Here is a 20,330-nt window from a genome sequence, read left to right on the forward strand (position 1 = left end):
TCACACTTTCTGATGGTGTGCTGGGCAACTTTTGTGCATAACAGGAAAAAAAGCAATGTGGGAGAAAATAACAAAAAAATGACATTTAAAAAGCATAAAATCAAGCTAGTTATACAATCATATCCATCACCTAGAGAGGCACCAGTTGATTTGTGCAAAGAAAAACTAATGATGTATTTAGTCTTTTTTTTAAAAAAAAAAACAACAACTTGTTTGTGTGTCAGGCTTTGAAGAGACTGAGTTAAACAGGTAAGTGTCAGACTTGCCCCCACCACTAGAAACCAAAACACAATCAGAGCAAAATCCAGGCTAGACTTGATTGGTTTTTTTAAAAAACAAAAATAAAAATATTTTTATATATGTGTTTATGTGTGTGCGCGCACATACACACACACACACACACATACATAATAGCATGCAGCCAATTATGAAACTGAAAAAATACAGTGAGTTTAGTAAAAACACAAAACAAATTGAAAGTATAAACCAATTAAAAAGGAATAAATATATATTTACATATATATATATATATATATATATAAAATGAGCTCAAGCACAGACTGGGTGATGCATTTCACATGTAAGCTAACAGAAATACTAAGATGTTAGAATGGAACAGGCCTAGCAACAGGTTAAAACAGCAAGGAACCATTAGTGCATGTAGGGAGAAAACACAACAAGCATAATGTCTCATCTTTCAAAAAGAAAACCAAAATGGATTGAAATTAATGTAAGCGGAGAGGAAGTGATGCAGCAATTCAGTGCCATCTTTTTTACATGAATATTATTATTTTTTTTAAAAAAAGTTTCATAATATTCTTTAAGTGCTGCATTTTTAATATGGAAGGTATCAGGGTTCAAGCATGTCTAGGTGTCTTGCTGTTAACCTTAAACAAGTGATAAATTACTTTGAAGCAAAGTTTTGAAACTGCATTCCCCATATGTTCATAGATACTCTTCTCCTTCAGGAATAATATTCTTTAGAGACTTTAAATTCCAAACTAGCTAGAATAGCTATATGGTAGGAATCATAAGTTTAAAGGGAAACAATGAGTTTCAAACTTCACATAATTCTAGAGGAGAGAGAGGATTCGAAAGAACTTTGTTCTTCCATATATATACATACACACACCCCCGATCTGCATGTATGTGCATGTTTTTTAATTCACTGGATACATTTAAAAACTAGAAGCTATCCAAACTCTAAAAGAAAATGGCTAGCAGAGAATGAAGAGAGAATAGTATATATCTGTCATATCTCTCACCATGCTCCTTGTGCTCTCCTTCCCTACACTATCCTTGATGCAACTTCACAGAGATTTGGATATGCCTGTATATTCAGAGAGAAAAATCAGAGCTTCTATTTATAGGTAAAACACTGGTTCTGGATACCTCTGCAAAAATGTGTTTTGGGAAAAGAAGAAGAAATGGCCCTGGTAACCCAAGAAACAGACTAGTCAATATTCTAATTCATTCCAGAGTTGAGCCTAGTTCAAATCTATGGTTCGTTAATAAACATACTGGCTAGGGGGAAGGGGAAATTGTACTCCAATGCATATGGAAGTTACCAGATTAGGGAAGTTTAGCTTATCATTTACACTGAACTAACTAACAAGAAAAAATAAGGGTTCACTATTTAAATGATTTATATACAGTTTTGAAAACTGTATTGATAAATGGCTGTTATTCATTAAAAGTATCTTTTGAAATGTGACATCTAACTGATTTTTAAGATTAAGGCAATAAAATTAAAAGCACAAATAGCATTTTTATTACATCAGAAGTACTAAGGGGAAAAGCCTGAGTTGAAATACACTACATTATAGCAGCTGACACTTCTTTGAGTCAGTTCCATAAAATATTGCTTATTTTAGACATTCACTGGGTTGTCAAACAATGCACTTAGGGAAGTATATTAATCGTGTATCTGGCAAAAATGTCTGGGGATATGCCTTTGTTCAGTAAGATTGCATGGGCTGAGGGAACAGCTTCTATATTATGTTCTTTAGGCAGATCACAGATATTTTTAAAATGTTTCCCATTCTACAAAAATGTTTTTTCTCATGCACCATTTGGAAAATGAGGTTGTGAATAAAGTGGTACAGTTCCGAGAATACAAACTTAAACTGAACAATACAGGAACCTGTAAAAATGGGCCAAAAAAGACCAGTTACTATGATTTGGCCAAATTTTATTTATGCTAACCTTTGTGACTGAAAACCTGGTTCATGAAAAAACATGTAGTAGAAAACCAAAATTGTTGTATAAATGCATTAATTAATTGTCACATTGTCAAATGTTATTTTATATAGTTGGGGGAAGTTTTGGTGGATAGCGTTCTTAAAAAGAAGCAATACCTTACAAAAGATGATGGTTTGAATCCAAAGAAAGTAACTGCATTTGGTTCAGACTTTAAATGAGCAGGCCTAGGAATTAACTTTTTATATGTATGGTATTTTTAAGTGCCCTTAACCTGTCCTGGATCAAACCTGGAATTTAAATGGAAAAGAACAATGCAAAAATAGTACTATTAATAGTGGCACTGAAGCTAAAGAATATATACTTATTTGTTCTTGAAACTATTTGTTGCTTTTCCTCTTCCCTCCAAAAACCAGCATCAACTCTTATGTTGTATATTCTGTATCTTAGAACATTGCGTAATCTTGAGAAATCAATTGGTGCAAGAAAAAAAATCAAGTTTAAGAATAGGTTAGCTGTCTGGAAACTGAAAACTGCCTTTGAACTTACTATCATACTTTGTAGTGCCAAATAATAACCCCTCTCTTCACTTCTCTGAGTTATTTGTTCTGTTGTCTTAGCCACCTCAGTGGCTAGAAAGCTTTCTTTTTGAATTGTTTATTCCATTTCCACAGACTTTGAGGCCTGTGGCTCAAACTTTTAGAAAAAAGAGCAACTTATTGTTAAAGAAAGAAATATATTTTCAATACAGTAGTTAGCTTTTTGACAAGGAACAAAAAGTGATAAATTACATAAAAGTTAACATTTAAATTTCTGAAAAAGTAATTATTAATTTTTATCTCTGTAAATAACTTATTTCTTTATAAATCACCGATGACCCTAAATTTGGGTTACTGAGCAGTGACAGAACTAACCTACAGAAAAAGGGCTCAGCCACACAGTTTAGGGAACATTTCTGACTAAAACTTCTGAACAGAGATGTGTAGGACTATACTTTTACTGTGCTAACGGTTAATAGAAAGCTTGTTGTCATTCTATAAAAGTGAAATATGCAATAAAATGCTGCAATATAATATCAAAACTGTTAAGTCAATATTGAAAATGCAGCAACTTTTAGTCCATTAAAGTATGGTTGAGCAGAAAGTCTGGCAGAAAACAGCTGCCTTTGTGCCCCCACTCCTCCAAAAGGAAATGATTACAACCCAGATGAGACACTGTGCTAAGTGTGTTGTGTTATGAATGCACTAAAAAAGAAACAGACAAATGAAGCCGTTATGCTATTTCCAAAAGCGGTGCAGGTGGAGTGAAAGCATTTCCATACGAACCTGGCTTTAAAAACTGGGCTGTCAAAAGAACAGTTAAATGTAACACAAAGTAAGAAACTGTCCAACCGACTAATGATAATTTGTTTGTTTTTTTCAATTCGTTTGCTTTGTTTTCAATTCACTGCTTGCAAGTAATGTACTTATTAAAGAAGAATGAAAGCATAAAATAAATACAAGACCAGCTGGGAGTTTAAGAGTGTTGTGGCTGACATAGTGAAAGGGGGAGGAGAAACAAACATTAGAAGGGGGCATGGGAAAGAGAAAAAACTGAGGATGGTTATACACATTAGCAGACTTACCAAGCCACTTAAGAGACTTTGTGTGAAACAGTTTTCATATTAAAGCAACAGCTTCCAGCCTGTAATCCCATGATTACAAAATAACACAGAGACTTTTGGGTTTCATGCAGCTCTTCACTAGATAGAATGCACATTCAGAGGGCCCTTCCAGACAGGTCCTGTATCCCAGGATTTGATCCCACAATATAGGGCCTGTCTGGAAGGGCCCAGAGCAAAAATAAAATACAATAGTTTCCATAGGAAAGGCTGAGGGTATATGGCTGTTTTGTTAAGACTTCCTTAAGGTAACATACCCTGAGTGGGAGTCTGGCAACAATTTGAGGGATGAGAAACGATGAAATAACTTGCAAATACACAATCCAGGTTAAACTGGTCCATAGCCCAACCAAAATGACTGAGAGAAAGTGTTGTCATCTCTTGAGTGGCTCCATAAGGAATGCTGACTGTGCATCAAGGAATCCATAAGCTGGAAGACTAGGTGCTACAGAGAGTGATCCCATGCAAAAGAGGAGGCAAAAAGGAACTAAAAGGGAGGGAGGGAGGAAGAGATTCCCGAAACAAGAACCTGAGCTTACTGCGTATGACACAATGAAGACAAGAGAGAAAAGCCCAAGAGTAGTGCTACATCATTCAGCGCCTCTGGAAAGCACAGTATTTATAGTGCTTGGCAACTTCTGGGCTGCTGCTAAATGGCAAATTGGCAGCCCTGTCAAGTTACATGTTTTGGATAAAAGGGAGTCCACAGATCAATAGAGAAGCAACGTGGCAAAAACTAAGTCGCCTTAGTGATTGATGATTACCTCTTCTTTTTCTCCCTGGCCCTCAGGAGCCTGGACTGACCCAAATTAATTTGTCTGCCATATTCAAGGCACTTTAAAAATATAAAGAGTGAATCTGCCCTCTTCTTTAAGAATGGTCTACTTGGATCCATCTCTGCAGCCCTCTCCCATTAAACAGTTATTGGCAGATCCTGAAATAATTAGGTTTAAGTTCACAAATTAGTAAGTCAAAGCAGTTGCATGGTGCTGCCTCATCCTTAACAGGTTTCCAAGTTGGGCTGTTCCTGAGCAAGGTGTGGACTCTGCAGCTCTATTCCCAGTAACGTATCGGTTTCACTGTCATCTCTCATCTGGACAAGACCTAAATCTAACATTCATATCTTTACATCCCAAACACTTTTTCAGAAAGGGTGTTTTCTAATGCTTGGTTTGTTTGGGAACTTTACATGTGAACTGCTATTTTTGTTTAATTCAACCTACCTTCTAAGGGAGGCCAAAGTAATTTACATCACACAAGAGAATGGGAATCTAACTTCCAAAGCTAGCCTGAAAAATCTAGAGATGGGTCAAGATCCCAGAAATGCAAAGGTCTAATGAATATGGAATAATTCATTTCCTCTGTGAAATAACTGTTAAAAGGAAAGAGTTTTGGCAGATGGATAATGTCATAGGGACTCTTTAAGTCCTGTATGTGGCTCATGAGGAATTCACTCGTTACCAGAATTGCAGCCATGATTCAGTTTCCGAACTTCAGACTAGATACCTTGTCATATACACAGGATATAGTAGCTGGGAAGGGGAAGAGGTTTAAACGAAAGCTTGAATTAAACCACAAGAGGGGAGGGGAGATATCCCCAGTTGAGCAGAAGAAGCTGACCTTCCTCGTATGGACACCAGCTGCTAAAGAAAAAATGGAAACTATCTTGTGTTCTTTAACAGTGTTGTGATCTGTAGACTCCCAACCAGCCTTTACCATCCACCTTCAAGCTCTATGTTGTAGCAATACAAGTTAGGATCCCCTCCAAAAGATAATGCTGCAGAGCTACTTCGTGAATTCAACTATTTTCCCAAGCAAAGCCATTCCCTAAAAAGGTTTCCATCTATGCTTCCCCTTGGGCTTTATATAGCTTCTAGATCCAAGAGATCACAACAGCTTTTTAGAAACTTAAAGCCACTTATGTTTTAGAAGGCTTTACTTACTACTGTTAAGCCCTTGTGATAAATCCACTTTACATTTCCAGTTCAAAATTGGATTTTATTTGCTGTTGGAAAGAAAGAAAACTATCTTTCAGCATTGAAAAATAAAAGGCAGTATTTGGTGTTATATTGTTTTCTGAAGGTGGGTAGAAATGCTTTATGTCCTAATTTTCCAACAACTATGAAATATAGAACTGCAATCAGAGAAGTTTTTAACACTAGGCCTTTTAAAAGATTTTACTTTGGCTGATATTTAGATCACAAATCAGCTTACAGCTGTTCTCTCCAGGCTTAAAGAAACAAACTCTCCAAAACATTGTCCGGTTGTTGAGATTCCATTTAACTTCCTAATCAATACCCTAGCACTAAAATAGAAAACCCAGTACATGTTTTCCTGGGAGCAGGTCCCACTACATTGAGTGGTGGCTTATTTCTGAGAAACTATGTACTGGGTTACATTATAAAAGCATGTTTTCAAAAAGTCACTATTATAAAATAATATAAATCCACAGGTAATTGTATGCATGGTTACTAGGTTAGAACTATGAGTGGTTTAAGAATTCCCTTCTTATTTCTTCTTTAAAAGTGATTGACCTCTTAATGCATTTGCAAGTTTTAATGTGTTCTTTTGCAACTGGGCTCAGTACACTGGCCAACTAACCATGGTGTACTATTTCATGATGCCCAAATTCCATTCTGTACTGATAACACTGGCCATCATGTATTTTGCTGCCTCAAATGTTAGCCCTGAATCTGGGTATACCTTACCTGCTGCTTCCAAAAATGGGACGGGTTACAAGGGACATACAACTACACATCTGCTATTTTTCTTTGAAATGAGCATGCTTTTAGTTGCATTCAATTTCATTGATAGCTTACTTGTATTTTAACTTTTGTACAATGTATACTTTTAACTGTATCTTTAGTAACTTTTGTAAGAAGCCTTGACTCTCAGGGATGGAGAAAGATGGGGTTGAAATAAATAAGTAGAAAAAAATTTTTTTTTGAAAGAACTGAAGTTATTGGCTGAAAAAATATACAAGATACAGCTACAAAGTACACATTAACCAAAGCAAAGTACAGTAAAGGCAAAATCTTCTTTCATGCTCTAATAAAGCTAATACTAAAAGCACCCACCTCCCAAAAAAAAACCTGAATAGTCTCTGGTCAGTCATTTGGCTGTCTTTTCAATCTGGTCAAATGGTTAACTGTAGCTGAAATATTCAGAAAATTAGCTTAAGATGCACTCTGCAATGCTTTTAGACTAGGGAAGTATAAAGATTATATAATTGTTGCCCTACTTCCTATTTCTTAACTAAGCTCTCGTATCAGAGAAAATCCAAGGATAATGGACTGGATCCAGATTAAGTTCCTACTAAAATTTATGTGGCTTTTCCAGATCCAAACAGCTTCCCCAATTCATTTGAAAGATAATTAAGCTTTAATAAGCTAAATTGGATCCAACTAATTATGAGAACAAGAAGTCCAGGTTGTGGCAAAAAAAAATAAACAAAGCTTCATCAAGGATAAAGCATTTTGCACACTAAATAGACTGCATATTGCTTGTAAAAATCTCTATTCATGGAAGGGAGAGTTCTGAACTTAAACTACAAATTTGTGAATGTGAATCAAAATGTTGGGTCTTACATAGCTGCTGTACACATTGATCACACCTCAACAAGGCAACCTTTAAATGGGACCTTCCTATTTTTGGCTATGTAAAGGGACAGAGCTCTAGCTCATGACACAACAAGTAGGGCTGCTGCAAATCTGAGACAACCGTCCTGGTACCAATGTCTCCAGTACTGCCTCATGCTACCTATTCCATGACATTTGCACAGAGGGCAACTGGCTTTGCATTTCAATTGGAGTGTGTCTGTATGTCTCTCTATGTATGTGCACAAACAAGACTGAATAATTCAGCAGAGTTAAGTGCAGCTGCATCACTCTTGTCCTTCCCACCCCCTCTGCAGCATTATTTCATGTGTCATCAATGACCGCCATGCCTAATTCTAGCATCATGCCAGCACAATAAGACAGTAGATATTGAATGCAGTGTTCACTGGACCAGAAGAACAGAAATAAGAGATGGAGAGGGGAGAGGAGAAGGAGAGGAAACCCTAGAAAAGAAATTATAAATGCAGACCGTGCAAATACAAACCAGGTCATGGCTGCTTAGCTAATTTGGGCCAACTGCTGTGGAAGAAAAAATGTCGAACACCCCAAGTTGTGTAAATTTCTGAGAACAGCTCAACACACACACAAATACGCACACACAAACACCAATCTACTACACAGGAAAGCAAATATATGTTTATATATTGCTTTTTTCCTAATGCTAGAGTTCTTTAAAAGCATTCACAAATGCAATGGTACTGGGAACAGTCTACAGTCAGTAGTCTCAAATCCAAACATTAACAGGACCGGATTAACTTCACAGCTGAGACTACTGCTGAGCAGGGCAAGCTATGTAGCCCAATGATGGAACACTGACTTTTGTGTTGAGATGAGAAGTGCAGTGGGTATTTCTCTAACAATGGCCAAAGGAGAATGTGTTATGGAAAATGCTTGACAATCTCAAGATAACTGGATAGAACTATTGCTACCACTGACTGGACAGAACTATTGCTAGTATTGACAGCACCTTCTCATGTAATTCCAGTATTATCACCTGACTAAGGCCCATACCCCATCTATCTCCCCTAAAGGCAAGCTTATGCATGCTGACTTTTCAACAGCAGTACAAAGAGAGAAAGGTACACTATTTTAAGGAATCCGTAAGTTACAAGACTCTTTAAGAAGATTTTAGGAACCACTGAAGCTGCTTTGCATGTGATACTAAAGTACTAGCCCACAGATACACTTACTGAATTTGGATGTAGTGATAACTTAACAATACAGCAGGACTGCATGCAGTCTCTTGGTGTTGGATTCACTCAGCTTTGTGCAAGGAGAGTGTATGTTACTTTAAGGGTCACTGTGCATGTTGGAGACCATAGTGCAAAATGCCAACAATAAATGCCAAGCTTTCTTATAGTAGTACAGATGTCATCAGCTTGGCTATAGTGAAAACTGCAAGGATATTATGAGACGTTGGCAGGACCAACATGGCTCAAAGAGTGCTTACAAGAACAGGAAATCAGAAGGGCAGGGAACGCTATGAATGCTCAAGAGTACAGGCCAAGGAAGGATGTGGCATACAATTCCAAAGACAGAACAAAACAGGACATGTTTAAAGGTTAAATATATCTACCGATCCAGGTGTGGATTGGTGGGTTCACTGCCCCCCTTATGGAAGGCTGCACTACCTCTCCAGATTTTGTCCTTAAAATGTCCCCCACAGTACTCTCTTGATAGGTTTTACTAAAAAAAATTCCCCTGAACCTAAAACAGTCTGGGGGATCAAAACATAGCAAAATTGCTCCTTCCACACTAATACTGGAGGAGAGGAGGGGTCCTTTTTCAGATAAAGACACTGCACACCATTGGGGATCTCAAAATTATCTTGGGAACTGTGCATGCCACACATACTTTCTCAACCCATGTTTTGTCCTGAAAATGCTCAACCTCTCCATGTTTTGTTTTCATTTCCATAGCCTTCTCCAAAACACTTTTAAGTATCTATTTCATTTCCTTTTCAACTACTACTCCAGTGAGATTACAGTCAATACAAATACATGATGCTGAATCTCAAAGACATGTTTTGGCTATAGAAATACCTCTACTCTATTTGGGACAGAACAAGCATAGATGTATCTCAAGGAAAGCTGACATGCTTGAAATGCAAATGGGCAAGTGAGCAAAATGTAACTCTTCCCTTTTTGTCCCTTTACAACTGCTAACGGCAACTTTGAAAAAAAATCCTGTGTGTGTGTGTTCCAAATGCTAACATTTTTGTTCTGCATTTTTCATCCCTGGGCCAAGGAAAATTTCAACTAAAGAGGATCAAATATATTTTACCACTAATTATCCACCAAATCTATATACTCAAAAGAAGTTGTATTCAGCATTTGTTAACATGAGCTTCTATAAAGGATCTTTTAACAAGAATTAAATAGATGTTCCTATCTGTTGTTTAAAAGAACTTCTTAGATGAGATAGTGACTTGCCTCACTTTAAAAATAATAGGATACATCCAAATATATTATCACACACCCTTCAGTTTTTCTTCTTCTAAAAATATGATCTGACTTGTGGAACTTCCAAAGAACAGGTGAGCACTCTCTGGCCTGCTGGGGGCTTGAAAGTGAAAAGTGACTGCTTACCGATTCTATAGGCTTGTCTAAAGATGCTTGTTCAATCTCCAGATGGCCTTCCTCATATTGATCAAAGTGATTACCCTGCAAGAGAAAAATCAAGCATTACTTCTTCCATAGGGCACAAACAATTCTAATTGATAAAGACCCATAAATCCATTGTTTTGCAGTTATTTAGAAACCCATTCCCTCACCTGATCAAGCTGTAGTTTTATATCAGTGCTACATTGTCAAGATTTGTTATTTTCATTTCGCTGATATAATGGAAGATTCACCTTTTTACTTCCAGTAGTAATGTTTCTAAATATCTCCAAGATTATTCCATATCCTTAGTATAAATCTACCCCAGACATCTGAGCTAGTTTTCATAATTAAACTAGTATCAAGTAAGAACTAATCACATTGCCATCATTCCTTCTGCTGGCTTTGTGTGTGTATGTGCCTTCAATTCACCGGTTACCTTATGGCTGACCCCATGAATTTCATTTGGTTTTCTTAGACAAGGAATAGCCGGAGATGGTTTTCTGAGATTCCTCTCGGAAATATAGCCTACAGCACCTAGTATTCAGTGGCAGTCTCATATCAAAGTACTAACTTGGCCTAACCCCACCGAGCTTCTAAGATCAGACAGGATCTGTCACCTTTAGGGTATTTATGCCTATCATTAAACACCCTCCTACATTTTACAGGTGAAAACCAGAACATATGTGAGCAGGTAACATCAGAGTGTGGTGAAGACATCAAAAGTGGTTAATGAAGGAAACTAACACACTATAATAAACAACAATAATAAACAATTATTATACTAATAATAAACAATAATAAGCAAACAAAAATAGGCTGCCCACTGTTTTAGGTTGCTTGAGTTTTTAGAGTATTGCTTGATATTAAATATTATATGATCAAACTACTGACATAAAATCACTCCATAACATTAACTATCTTAAAGAGAAATAAATGAAGTAATGTTCACTCTAGGTGTACCATATATTCAACATAGATGAGATTTCAATAACAGTTGTCCCTGAAAGCAGAATAATTTACTACTTCAATATGTGAGCTTCTGCTTATTCTTCCTGTAGTAAATGGAGAGGTTTGCAGACTCAAACGTTTGTATGATCACGTCAACAATTTCCATGTCAGTTTAAAAAAAACAAAAAACACATGCTGCTTAGATTTTTTTTAAAAAAATCAGTTGCTCTAGCCATCTGTGTAATTACAATTCACATTAAGAACAGACTCTTGTGTCCTCTGGATATCAGTATGTGTTTGTTTTTTAAATGATGTAGTAGGTAATGAGATTTCTAGCATCTGTGCTGCACAAGGAAAACTTTGGGGAAATATGTGGATCATGCCTAGGGCAATCTCAAAGGTTATAGAAGTTAAAGATGAGGAATCCAGGCAGAACCAATATCCTTGAATTCGACTATTCTCCATATTCATATTTGACAGTCCATTCTTAAAATGGATAATGAAAACTTCAGAAAAAAAACCTCATTATTTCTGGTTCATTTCTTTATTCTTCAACAGATATGAGCAATTATAACCCTCCAGAAGTTTGTTCTACAATGCCACCACTCATGGCTAGTGGAACCAATGTTGTAGAATCATAGAGAAAAAGTAAAGGAATATCTGGAGGTACAGTATTCCAAGTTTACTAAGTTTCTATTCTTAGTTCATAACCATCCTACGAGCTACAAATAGAAGATGGCTCTAGTACATTTAATGGTCTTTTGTGAGTGGCTGGAGGTGTGGTACCCAAGGTTCTCAATATTGTTTCCAACATGCTTTTTTCTCAAAATAACTAGCTGTTATCCCTTGGTTTATATCTAGTGAAGTAGTGGCAAAATTCCTAACATTCGTGATGCAAAAAGCTTGTGTCTCTTCCTGAGCCTCTTAATGTTCAACATTTAAGAAGACTGAATTTATTGACAAGATCTGAAAGTGGGGGGGGGGGGGGCATTACTATTCAGAACCTTGGAAATCCCAGGTTCAGGTATTCTCTACTAAGAACCTTCAATCATTTGACAAGGAGGATCAAGCACATGTTTACGTGGGAAAGATAGCCTGAGGATCAAAGACTAATACAAACTACAAGCAATTCCTGGATTACAAACCTCCAACGTACATACATTTCCTAGTTACAAACATGGGTGAGGAAGTGAGAGGCCATCCACCCCTAGGAAGGGAAATTATCTATGGAACTTTATCATGACAATCCATAATTTTCAAAATCCAATTGTCAAAGGGACAGAAAATGAGGTGAAATCTTCTGAATAGGGACAGACAGCTAAATAAATGTTACAGGACTGTTAACCCTTCCCTTTTGCTATCCAAAACTTTTTTTTAAAGGCTAGAGTTACACTTAAAAATGTACCTCTTTCAACTTACATACAATTCAACTTAAGAACAAAGCTATCTTGTTCGAAGCTCAGAGACTGCCTGTATTAAGACACAGAATGATACGATACTTCAGAAATGAAACAAGTGATATGGATATCAGAACAGTCTAAGTTCTATTTTAAGAAGTTACATTATGCATGTTTCAGGTGCCACTGAGATCTAATAAGACAGATGATTAGTTACTGTCTTGGGAGATAAGAACTTCCTAATAACTAAGATTTAAATTGTGGTTGACTTTAAGAATAGATGAAGAAACAAAGACAGCTCCACAACCATCATGTATCCCTGTTTACCACAACGTTACGTTCCTTCTCTCAGATTTATGATGTCAGCAGCTATTAGTCCGTGCTGTAGAAACAAAGAACAATGATACTGGCAGTCTGCCTATCCCATTTCCCTCCCTCTCTTTTTGAGAATCCAGATTTTTATTATTTTTTTTTTGGGGGGGGGGAGGATTAAGAAAAAAAACCAAGGCAAAGGGGAGATGAATTGATATTTCTTGAACCTTTAATCTCAAGGCTAGAATGTAGGAAATTACCCTTTACCAAATCAGCCTATTACTAGTAGTAGAAGCTCTTCAGTGGTTCAAGCAGGACTCCTTCAGTCCTATCGGAGGTATTAGCTATTGCTCCTAATTTGGTGTTACAGTAGAGTCTCACTTATCCAAGCCTCGCTTATCCAAGTTTCTGGATTATCCAAGCCATTTTTGTAGTCAATGTTTTCAATATATCGTGATATTTTGGTACTAAATTCGTAAATACAGTAATTACAACATAACATTACTGCGCATTGAACTGCTTTTTCATTCAAATTTGTTGTATAACATGATGTTTTGGTGCTTAATTTGTAAAATCATAACCTAATTTGATGTTTAATAGGCTTTTCCTTAATCCCTCCTTATTATCCAAGATATTCGCTTATCCAAGCTTCTGCCGGCCCGTTTAGCTTGGATAAGTGAGACTCTACCGTATCTGCAAATTTGATAAGCATGCCTTCTTTTCCATCATCCAAGTAATTGAATAGAGTCCAACTCCAAATCATTGAATAAAGATGTTGAATAGCACTGGGCCAAGGGCAGAACCATGAAGCATCCCACTAGGCACTTTTTGCCAGGATGAAGAGCCATTGGTAAGCACCTTTGGGTGAAAATTAAATATGGTATATTAATACTGAAAATAAACATATGGATATTAAACACAAATTTAATTAAAAATTATATTACTGGAATACAATACTTTCACATACATTAAAATTTGATTATTTATTGATTTATTTATTTCCAATATTTCTATTCCGCCCTTCTCACCCGAAGGGACTCAGGGCGGCGTACAATTGGTAACAATTCGATGCCAACACATCATTAAAACAACATATAAAAATGTATTACAACCAGTTAAATACTGTATAAAATATAAAACATAAAACATATGCTTAAAATCCGTTTGTCCAATATCCTCCTACTTTATCCATATAACAGTCTGGGTCGTCTTTATCATTTATTCGTTAAAAGCCTGGGCACATAGCCATGTTTTTAAGGCTTTTCTAAAACTCAAAAGGGTTGGGGCTTGCCGTATATCTCTGGGGAGGGTGTTCCACAGCCGGGGAGCCGCCACCACCGAGAAGGCCCTGTCCCTCGTTCCCACCAACCGCGCTTGTGAGGCAGGCGGGACCGAGAGCAGGGCCTCACCAGAAGACCTTAGGGATCTTCCTGGCTCATAGGAGGAGATGTGTTCGGACAAGTAGATTGGGCCAGAACCGTTTAGGGCTTTATAGGTCAAAACCAGCACTTTGAAATGGGCTCAGTAGCATATCAGCAGCCAGTGGAGCTGGCTTAGCAGGGGGGTGATACGCTCCCTGTATGCCGCCCGTTATTAATCTGGCTGCCCCCCGTTGTACTAGTTGGAACTTCCGGGCCGTCTTCAGCGGCAACCCCACGTAGAGAGCATTGCAGTAGTCCAAACAGGATGTAACCAGAGCGTGGACTACCGTGGCCAAGTCAGACCTCCCAAGGAACGGGCACAGCTGGCGCACAAGTCTTAGTTGTACGAAGGCTCCCCTGGCCACCGCCGAGACCTGGGGCTCCATGCTCAGCGATGAGTCCAGGAGAACCCCCAGACTGCGAACCTGTGTCTTCAGGGGGAGTGCGACCCCGTCAAACACATGCTGTAACCCTATTCCCTGTTCGGCCCTACGACTGACCAGGAGGACCTCTGTCTTGTCTGGATTCAATTTCAATTTGTCAGCCCTCATCCAATCCGACACAGCGGCCAGACACCGGTTCAGGACCTGAACAGCTTCCTTAGTGACAGGTGGAAAGGAGTGACAGAGCTGGACATCATCTGCGTACAGATGCCACCTCACCCCGAAACTCCGGATAATCTCTCTCAGCGGCTTCATGTAAATGTATAACCCATTTGTGGGCTAATAATCATTAAGAGGAACATGTGTATGTGAAATAAGCATGGTTTGTCATTCTGACTGCCTAAAGGGATTGCTCACCACTTTTACATTTTACCAAGCTTACCATGTAACAAAAGCACAGTATTTCAGAGAATGAAGAATCTCCTACTGAGAGACTATAAGAAGCAATGGATGCAGAAATAGCTGAATAAATCAGAGGCCAACAGAAGGGAAGGTTTATATGTATTACAGATTCATCCAAGACCAGCAAGTTAACACAATGCAAGATCGCCGAGACTGAAAAAGGTTCTGGCATAAGCACAGGTGACTCATCAGTATCTTTTTATTACAGCTTGATACTTGTATATTCATTCTTCTTCCATTAGCTGCCATTTAAAAGAAATTATGGGAAAAATAAGAGCAAAAAAACAATGTTTTAAACAAAGCTAAAAAAGTGACAGAAAGCAATAATCTCTTTGCATGTTCAATGCAGAGAACTGATAAACTCTGTGCTTGAGACATGAATCATGTGCTCTGCCAGATGTTCTTCAGAATTGGATAAGCAAGCTATGTATGCTAGGACTTGCAGCCCAACAACATCTGGCACATTACATGAGTCTTATCTTTACTCTGTGTACATGGCTGGCAGAGGCACTTTAAAACTGGGATCAGACAACTGTGAAATAATCTGATGGTGCTAACTGTTCTGCAGAGGCGGCAGCAGGAGTGGGTGGGGCATTGAGCAAATATTCTCCAACTAGAAACAGTAGCCAAAGGTTTCGAAACAGTTACTACAAGTTACTAAGCACACTGAGAATAGCATGGCCTTTACTAAATTAAATTCAGTGGCTTTGCTGGCCTGGTCACCATTTTTAGCTATCAAAAATGACAATTGGTCTACATGAAAAAAAAATTATCTAAGATTTCAAATAAATGAAACACAAAAATGATTTCTGCTTATTGGTGCAAATTCACTGTGAAAATTTATTCATTGTGGTACAAAGGATGTATACAGCTTCAGCTCTAGACAAACAAAAATAACCCGAAGCTACAAGCGCCTGACTATAACATTCACTTTTCCACCAAATTATCTAGCTAACAAAAAAGGTGAACACTGCAATTTGCAATCATTCCTGTTTTTTGACAGAAAATTTATCAAAAAGACAAGAAGTTCAATACAAAGTACTAAGACAAACAAGTTTGGGTATTACCACATTTATAATGTCTATGCATGTGACAAAATAAGTGCCTAAGAGATGTGCAAATGGCAGAGGGCTACTGAAGAAAAGGGCTCAAATGCTTTTAGTAATTCATACCTCCTTCACAAAAACAGACTATGCCAGTTTGATGCTTTTATGTCTGGTCTAGCATGAAACATTAGTAGAGACTGCTAAAGCTGCAGAAGCAAGTAAGCAGTAGTGGCAATCTACTCTATTTAATATTTCTACCTCCCATCAAGGGTATCAAAACAGGAAAATATAACTATATGCCTGTGTGTATACCTACATTATACATGTATGTATCGCTTTAAGGGCATGTCTTAAATGGATTTTCTGCCAGGGCTGGATTCATATTTCCAATTCCTAGGTATCACATTGTCAGAAGGCTAACAATCCAGACACCTGAGATCTTTCCAAGTCTTTCACAACATATCACAAACGAGTAACTGCAAAAGGGAAAGGACAGCAACTTGTTTTTAGATTGTGTCCATGTGTATCAGAAACTAAATGTGTAGCCTTCATTACTTATAGGCTCTACCCGTTTCCCTCAAAATAAGACAGTGTCTTATATTAATTTTTGCTCCCAAAGATGCACTAGGTCTTATTTTCAGGGGATGTCTTATTTTTCCATGAAGAAGAATTCACATTTATTTTTGAACAAAAAATGAACATTTATTATATACTGTACAGTAGTTGTCATCACAAACCAGCATAACCAGACAAACTGTGAATCCTATCAAGACTTTCTTGTTACTTCCATTATTTCCATGTACAACAATCTATAGTACGTACTTTGCTAGGTCTTACTTTCAGGGGAGGCCTTATATTTAGCAATTCAGCAAAACCTCTACTAGGTCTTATTTTCAGGAGATGTCTTATTTTCAGGGAAACAGGGTAGATCAGTTTCTCAACCTGGGGTCCCCAGATGTTTTTGGCCTACAACTCCCAGAAATCCCAGCCAGTTTACCAGCTGTTAGGATTTCTGGGAGTTGGTCAAAAACATCTGGGGATCCCAGGTTGAGAACCACTGCTCTAGATGCATTGGCTAATAGGAATCAGCAGACATCATTGTCGCCTTCTTCTTCCTCCTCCTCCTCCTCCTCCTCCTCTTCCTCTTCTTCTTTTTTATTTATACAGTAGAGTCTCACTTATCCAACACTCACTTATACAACATTCTGGATTATCCAACACATTTTTGTAGTCAATGTTTTCAATATATCGTGATATTTTGGTGCTAAATTCCTAAATACAGTAATTACTACATAGCATTACTGCGTATTGAACTACTTTTTCTGCCAAATTTGTTGTCTAACATGATGTTTTGGTGCTTCATTTGTAAAATCATAACCTAATTTGATGTTTAATAGGCTTTTCCTTAATGCCTCCTTATTATCCAACATATTCGCTTATCCAACATTCTGCCGGCCCGTTTATGTTGGATAAGTGAGACTCTACTGTACCTCACCTTTCTCTTCATGGGGACTCAAGGGGCTAACAATCATTCCAAATGGGAGTTCAGAAATATCACAGACATTTGATCTATTTTTTGCAACTGAAAATCATTTTCGGGCATCTCCAGTCCCCCCTCCCACCATTTTAAGCTGTAGGAAATGGCTTCCTGAAACAGCAGTTAAACGTTAAACTGTGACTTCTTGGTGTCATTTTCAACCCAAAATAAACTGGAATGATGTCCTCTTTCTTCTGCATAAGGATTTTCTTCTTTTCAAGGCCAATGGGCACACTGAAAAGTATTGTGTGCTTTTGATTTCTCACATTAAAAGTTCCAAGCAACCTGATTTATATTTTGTAACAAAAAAAGTTTAGCACGCAACCCTAGCAGCCCTAATAGTTTTTACATTCCATTTTAAATAACCCTTTTAAGTAACAGTAAGATTCTCATAAAAGCTATGAAGACTACTCAAGAGCTGAGTAAGTGCTGCGGGGACTTAAAAAGCTTCGAGCAACATAAGGCATCTGGTTTTCTATTTATCTACTAGTGTCATAAGAGAAGAGCACTGTGGGTTAAGCATGCCCTTTTCTAATTAAGGCAGCGAGAAAAAGAGGAACTTCAGGAACAGTCCAGTAAGGTTTGATACTTGTTCAGCATCAATACACCACTACAAAATATACCAGTCCTAGAAGCTCAAAAACACTTCAGATTTGTTTTTGTCTGAATGGCAGCAGCTGACAGAAGACTTTCGATCTGAGGGGAGAGGGCTCCCTACATTAGCTTGTGATATTGGGGAGGGCGGGGGGGAGTAGGTGTCACCTTTTCAAAAATGTAACAGTACAGACTTACATACAGCTACTAGTTCCAAACGGAAGAGACAACACGGAGTGAGAGGAAATCTACCCCAGGAAGAAACACTCACTCCTGTATGAGTTAGTGTGGGGAAAAGGTGTCTCCACTTAAGCTTTATCACCAATCCTTGTTTCCATGACAAGCAAAAGATTTCAAAATCCAATTGTCACAGGGACAGAAAGTGAGGTAAAATCTTCTGAGTTGGGGTACAAACAGCAAAATGAATGTTACAGGAGTGTTAACCCTTCCCTAATGCAATTCAAAACTAAAACAAATAGTGTGGCACTAAAATATGTACCAAAATACATACAAATTCAACTTTATAACAAACTTAAAGATCCTATCTTATTCATAACCTGGGGATTATCCATACCACTGAAAGCTCTTTGGAGAGCCAGCATGGAGCAGTGGTTGAGAGTTGGACCATGACTCCGAAGATGAGTTCAAATCTTCACTTGGTTACAAAATCTAAGATGCTCACTATTGAAGGCTTTGACCTAAGGAGAGGTTGGCACTCGTATATATGGTACGGGAAAACCAGTGTTGAGAAAAATTTTGGCAACCACTTTATTAGGTCATCTTTAATGAGAGTCTGGGAAAGATATAAAAAGAACTTTTACACTAAAACACCAAAATGGGTGTCATCATTGGAAGCCAACCAAAGAAGGCTACTTGGTTGGATAAAATGGCCATCCTATAAAGAATTATTGACAGGGAGACATCCCGCAGTTGAATTAAGACCGCAACAGGAAATTCAGGAAAGGTTTAAGGAAGTCTCATGGCTACAATACCTGCTGATTAAAGAACAATTCAATTCTGATAAGAAAATATGTTTCTCTGAGGAAGACTTTTGGGATAAACTGATAAAATAAGAAAAAAAACCAATTACAGTAATTTACAATAAACTTCTTGATTGGGCTACTGAAACTGAACAAATTAAGGATTCTATGGTAAAAATGGGCCAGAAATATAGGAAGATCAATAAATTTAAGAGAGTGGAAAGACATTTGGTTAAGAAAACTAAAATTTACATACGCTTCAGATCTAAAGGAGAACTGGATGAAAATGGCATACCGCTGGTACATGACATCGGGAAAACTCGGTAGGATGTATAAAAATGTGGATAATGTTGGAAATGCAAGACAAATGAAGGCCCATATTTTCATATGTGGTGGACTTGTAAAGAATCAACGATCTACTGGAAAACTATTCATGAAGAGTGCCAAAACAAATTTGGGGAAAAGCTTTTCAATGAAACCAGAATATCTTTTGGGAATGTTTGATTCAGTGCTATTCGCGGACCAAAATAAGGGAAAGTTATTTACATACTTTACTACAGCTGCAAGAATGATCTTTGCGAAAAGATGGAAACTGGATAGTACACCGGATATAAAGGATTGGATAATTAAAACAATGGAAATAAAGGACATGGACAAATTAACATTTTTATTAAAAGAAAATAATGGTAGTGGAATAAAAAAGACTGATTGGTCGATTTTTGAAGATTATCTTACGAAGCTTTAAAGCCTGGAGGGAAAGAAAATTCTTTTTTCAAAGATATTATTTAGTTTAGAACCCACTTGCATTTAAACAGAAGGAAGAAGAACAGAAGTTACAAACTCTCCCCCAACCTTTTTTCTTTTTTTCATTTTTCTTTTTCCTAAATACTCTTTCCTACTTTCCTATAGTTATATTGTATCCCCACTTTCTATGTAAATCAAAATCTCTTTCTTTTTAATTGAAATAAAAATTAATTTTAAAAAATCTTCACTTGGTCGTAGAAACACACAAGTCATGTTCTCTCAACCTCAGAAGACAAGGCAAAATTCCTTTCGGACAAATCTTGTCAAAAATCCTCATTATAGGTGTGCTTTAGGGTTGCAATAAGCCAGAACTTACTTGAAGGTACAAAATAATAATAGTGCACACCATCCATTGCACCTTTAGAAG

At 37.4% G+C, this 20,330-nt stretch overlaps 1 protein-coding gene across 4 annotated transcripts in view; it reads right to left on the reverse strand.

The window, feature by feature from the left end:
- The window catches only part of gpatch8 (G-patch domain containing 8), an 87,277-nt gene that overhangs the window by 49,257 nt on the left and 17,690 nt on the right, over positions 1-20,330 (reverse strand). For 2 of the 4 annotated variants that reach the window (XM_016994526.2, XM_062957089.1), the window contains exon 1: positions 3,525-10,054. Coding sequence is in view for 1 of the 4 variants with exons in the window: in XM_003222606.4 (XP_003222654.2) it covers positions 10,065-10,139 (75 nt within the window). In the remaining 3 variants the exon portion in view is untranslated. The other 2 variants (XM_003222606.4, XM_062957090.1) reach the window with 2 other exon arrangements.

This window comes from Anolis carolinensis, chromosome 6, assembly GCF_035594765.1.
Source record: "Anolis carolinensis isolate JA03-04 chromosome 6, rAnoCar3.1.pri, whole genome shotgun sequence".
Lineage (NCBI taxonomy): Eukaryota > Metazoa > Chordata > Lepidosauria > Squamata > Dactyloidae > Anolis > Anolis carolinensis.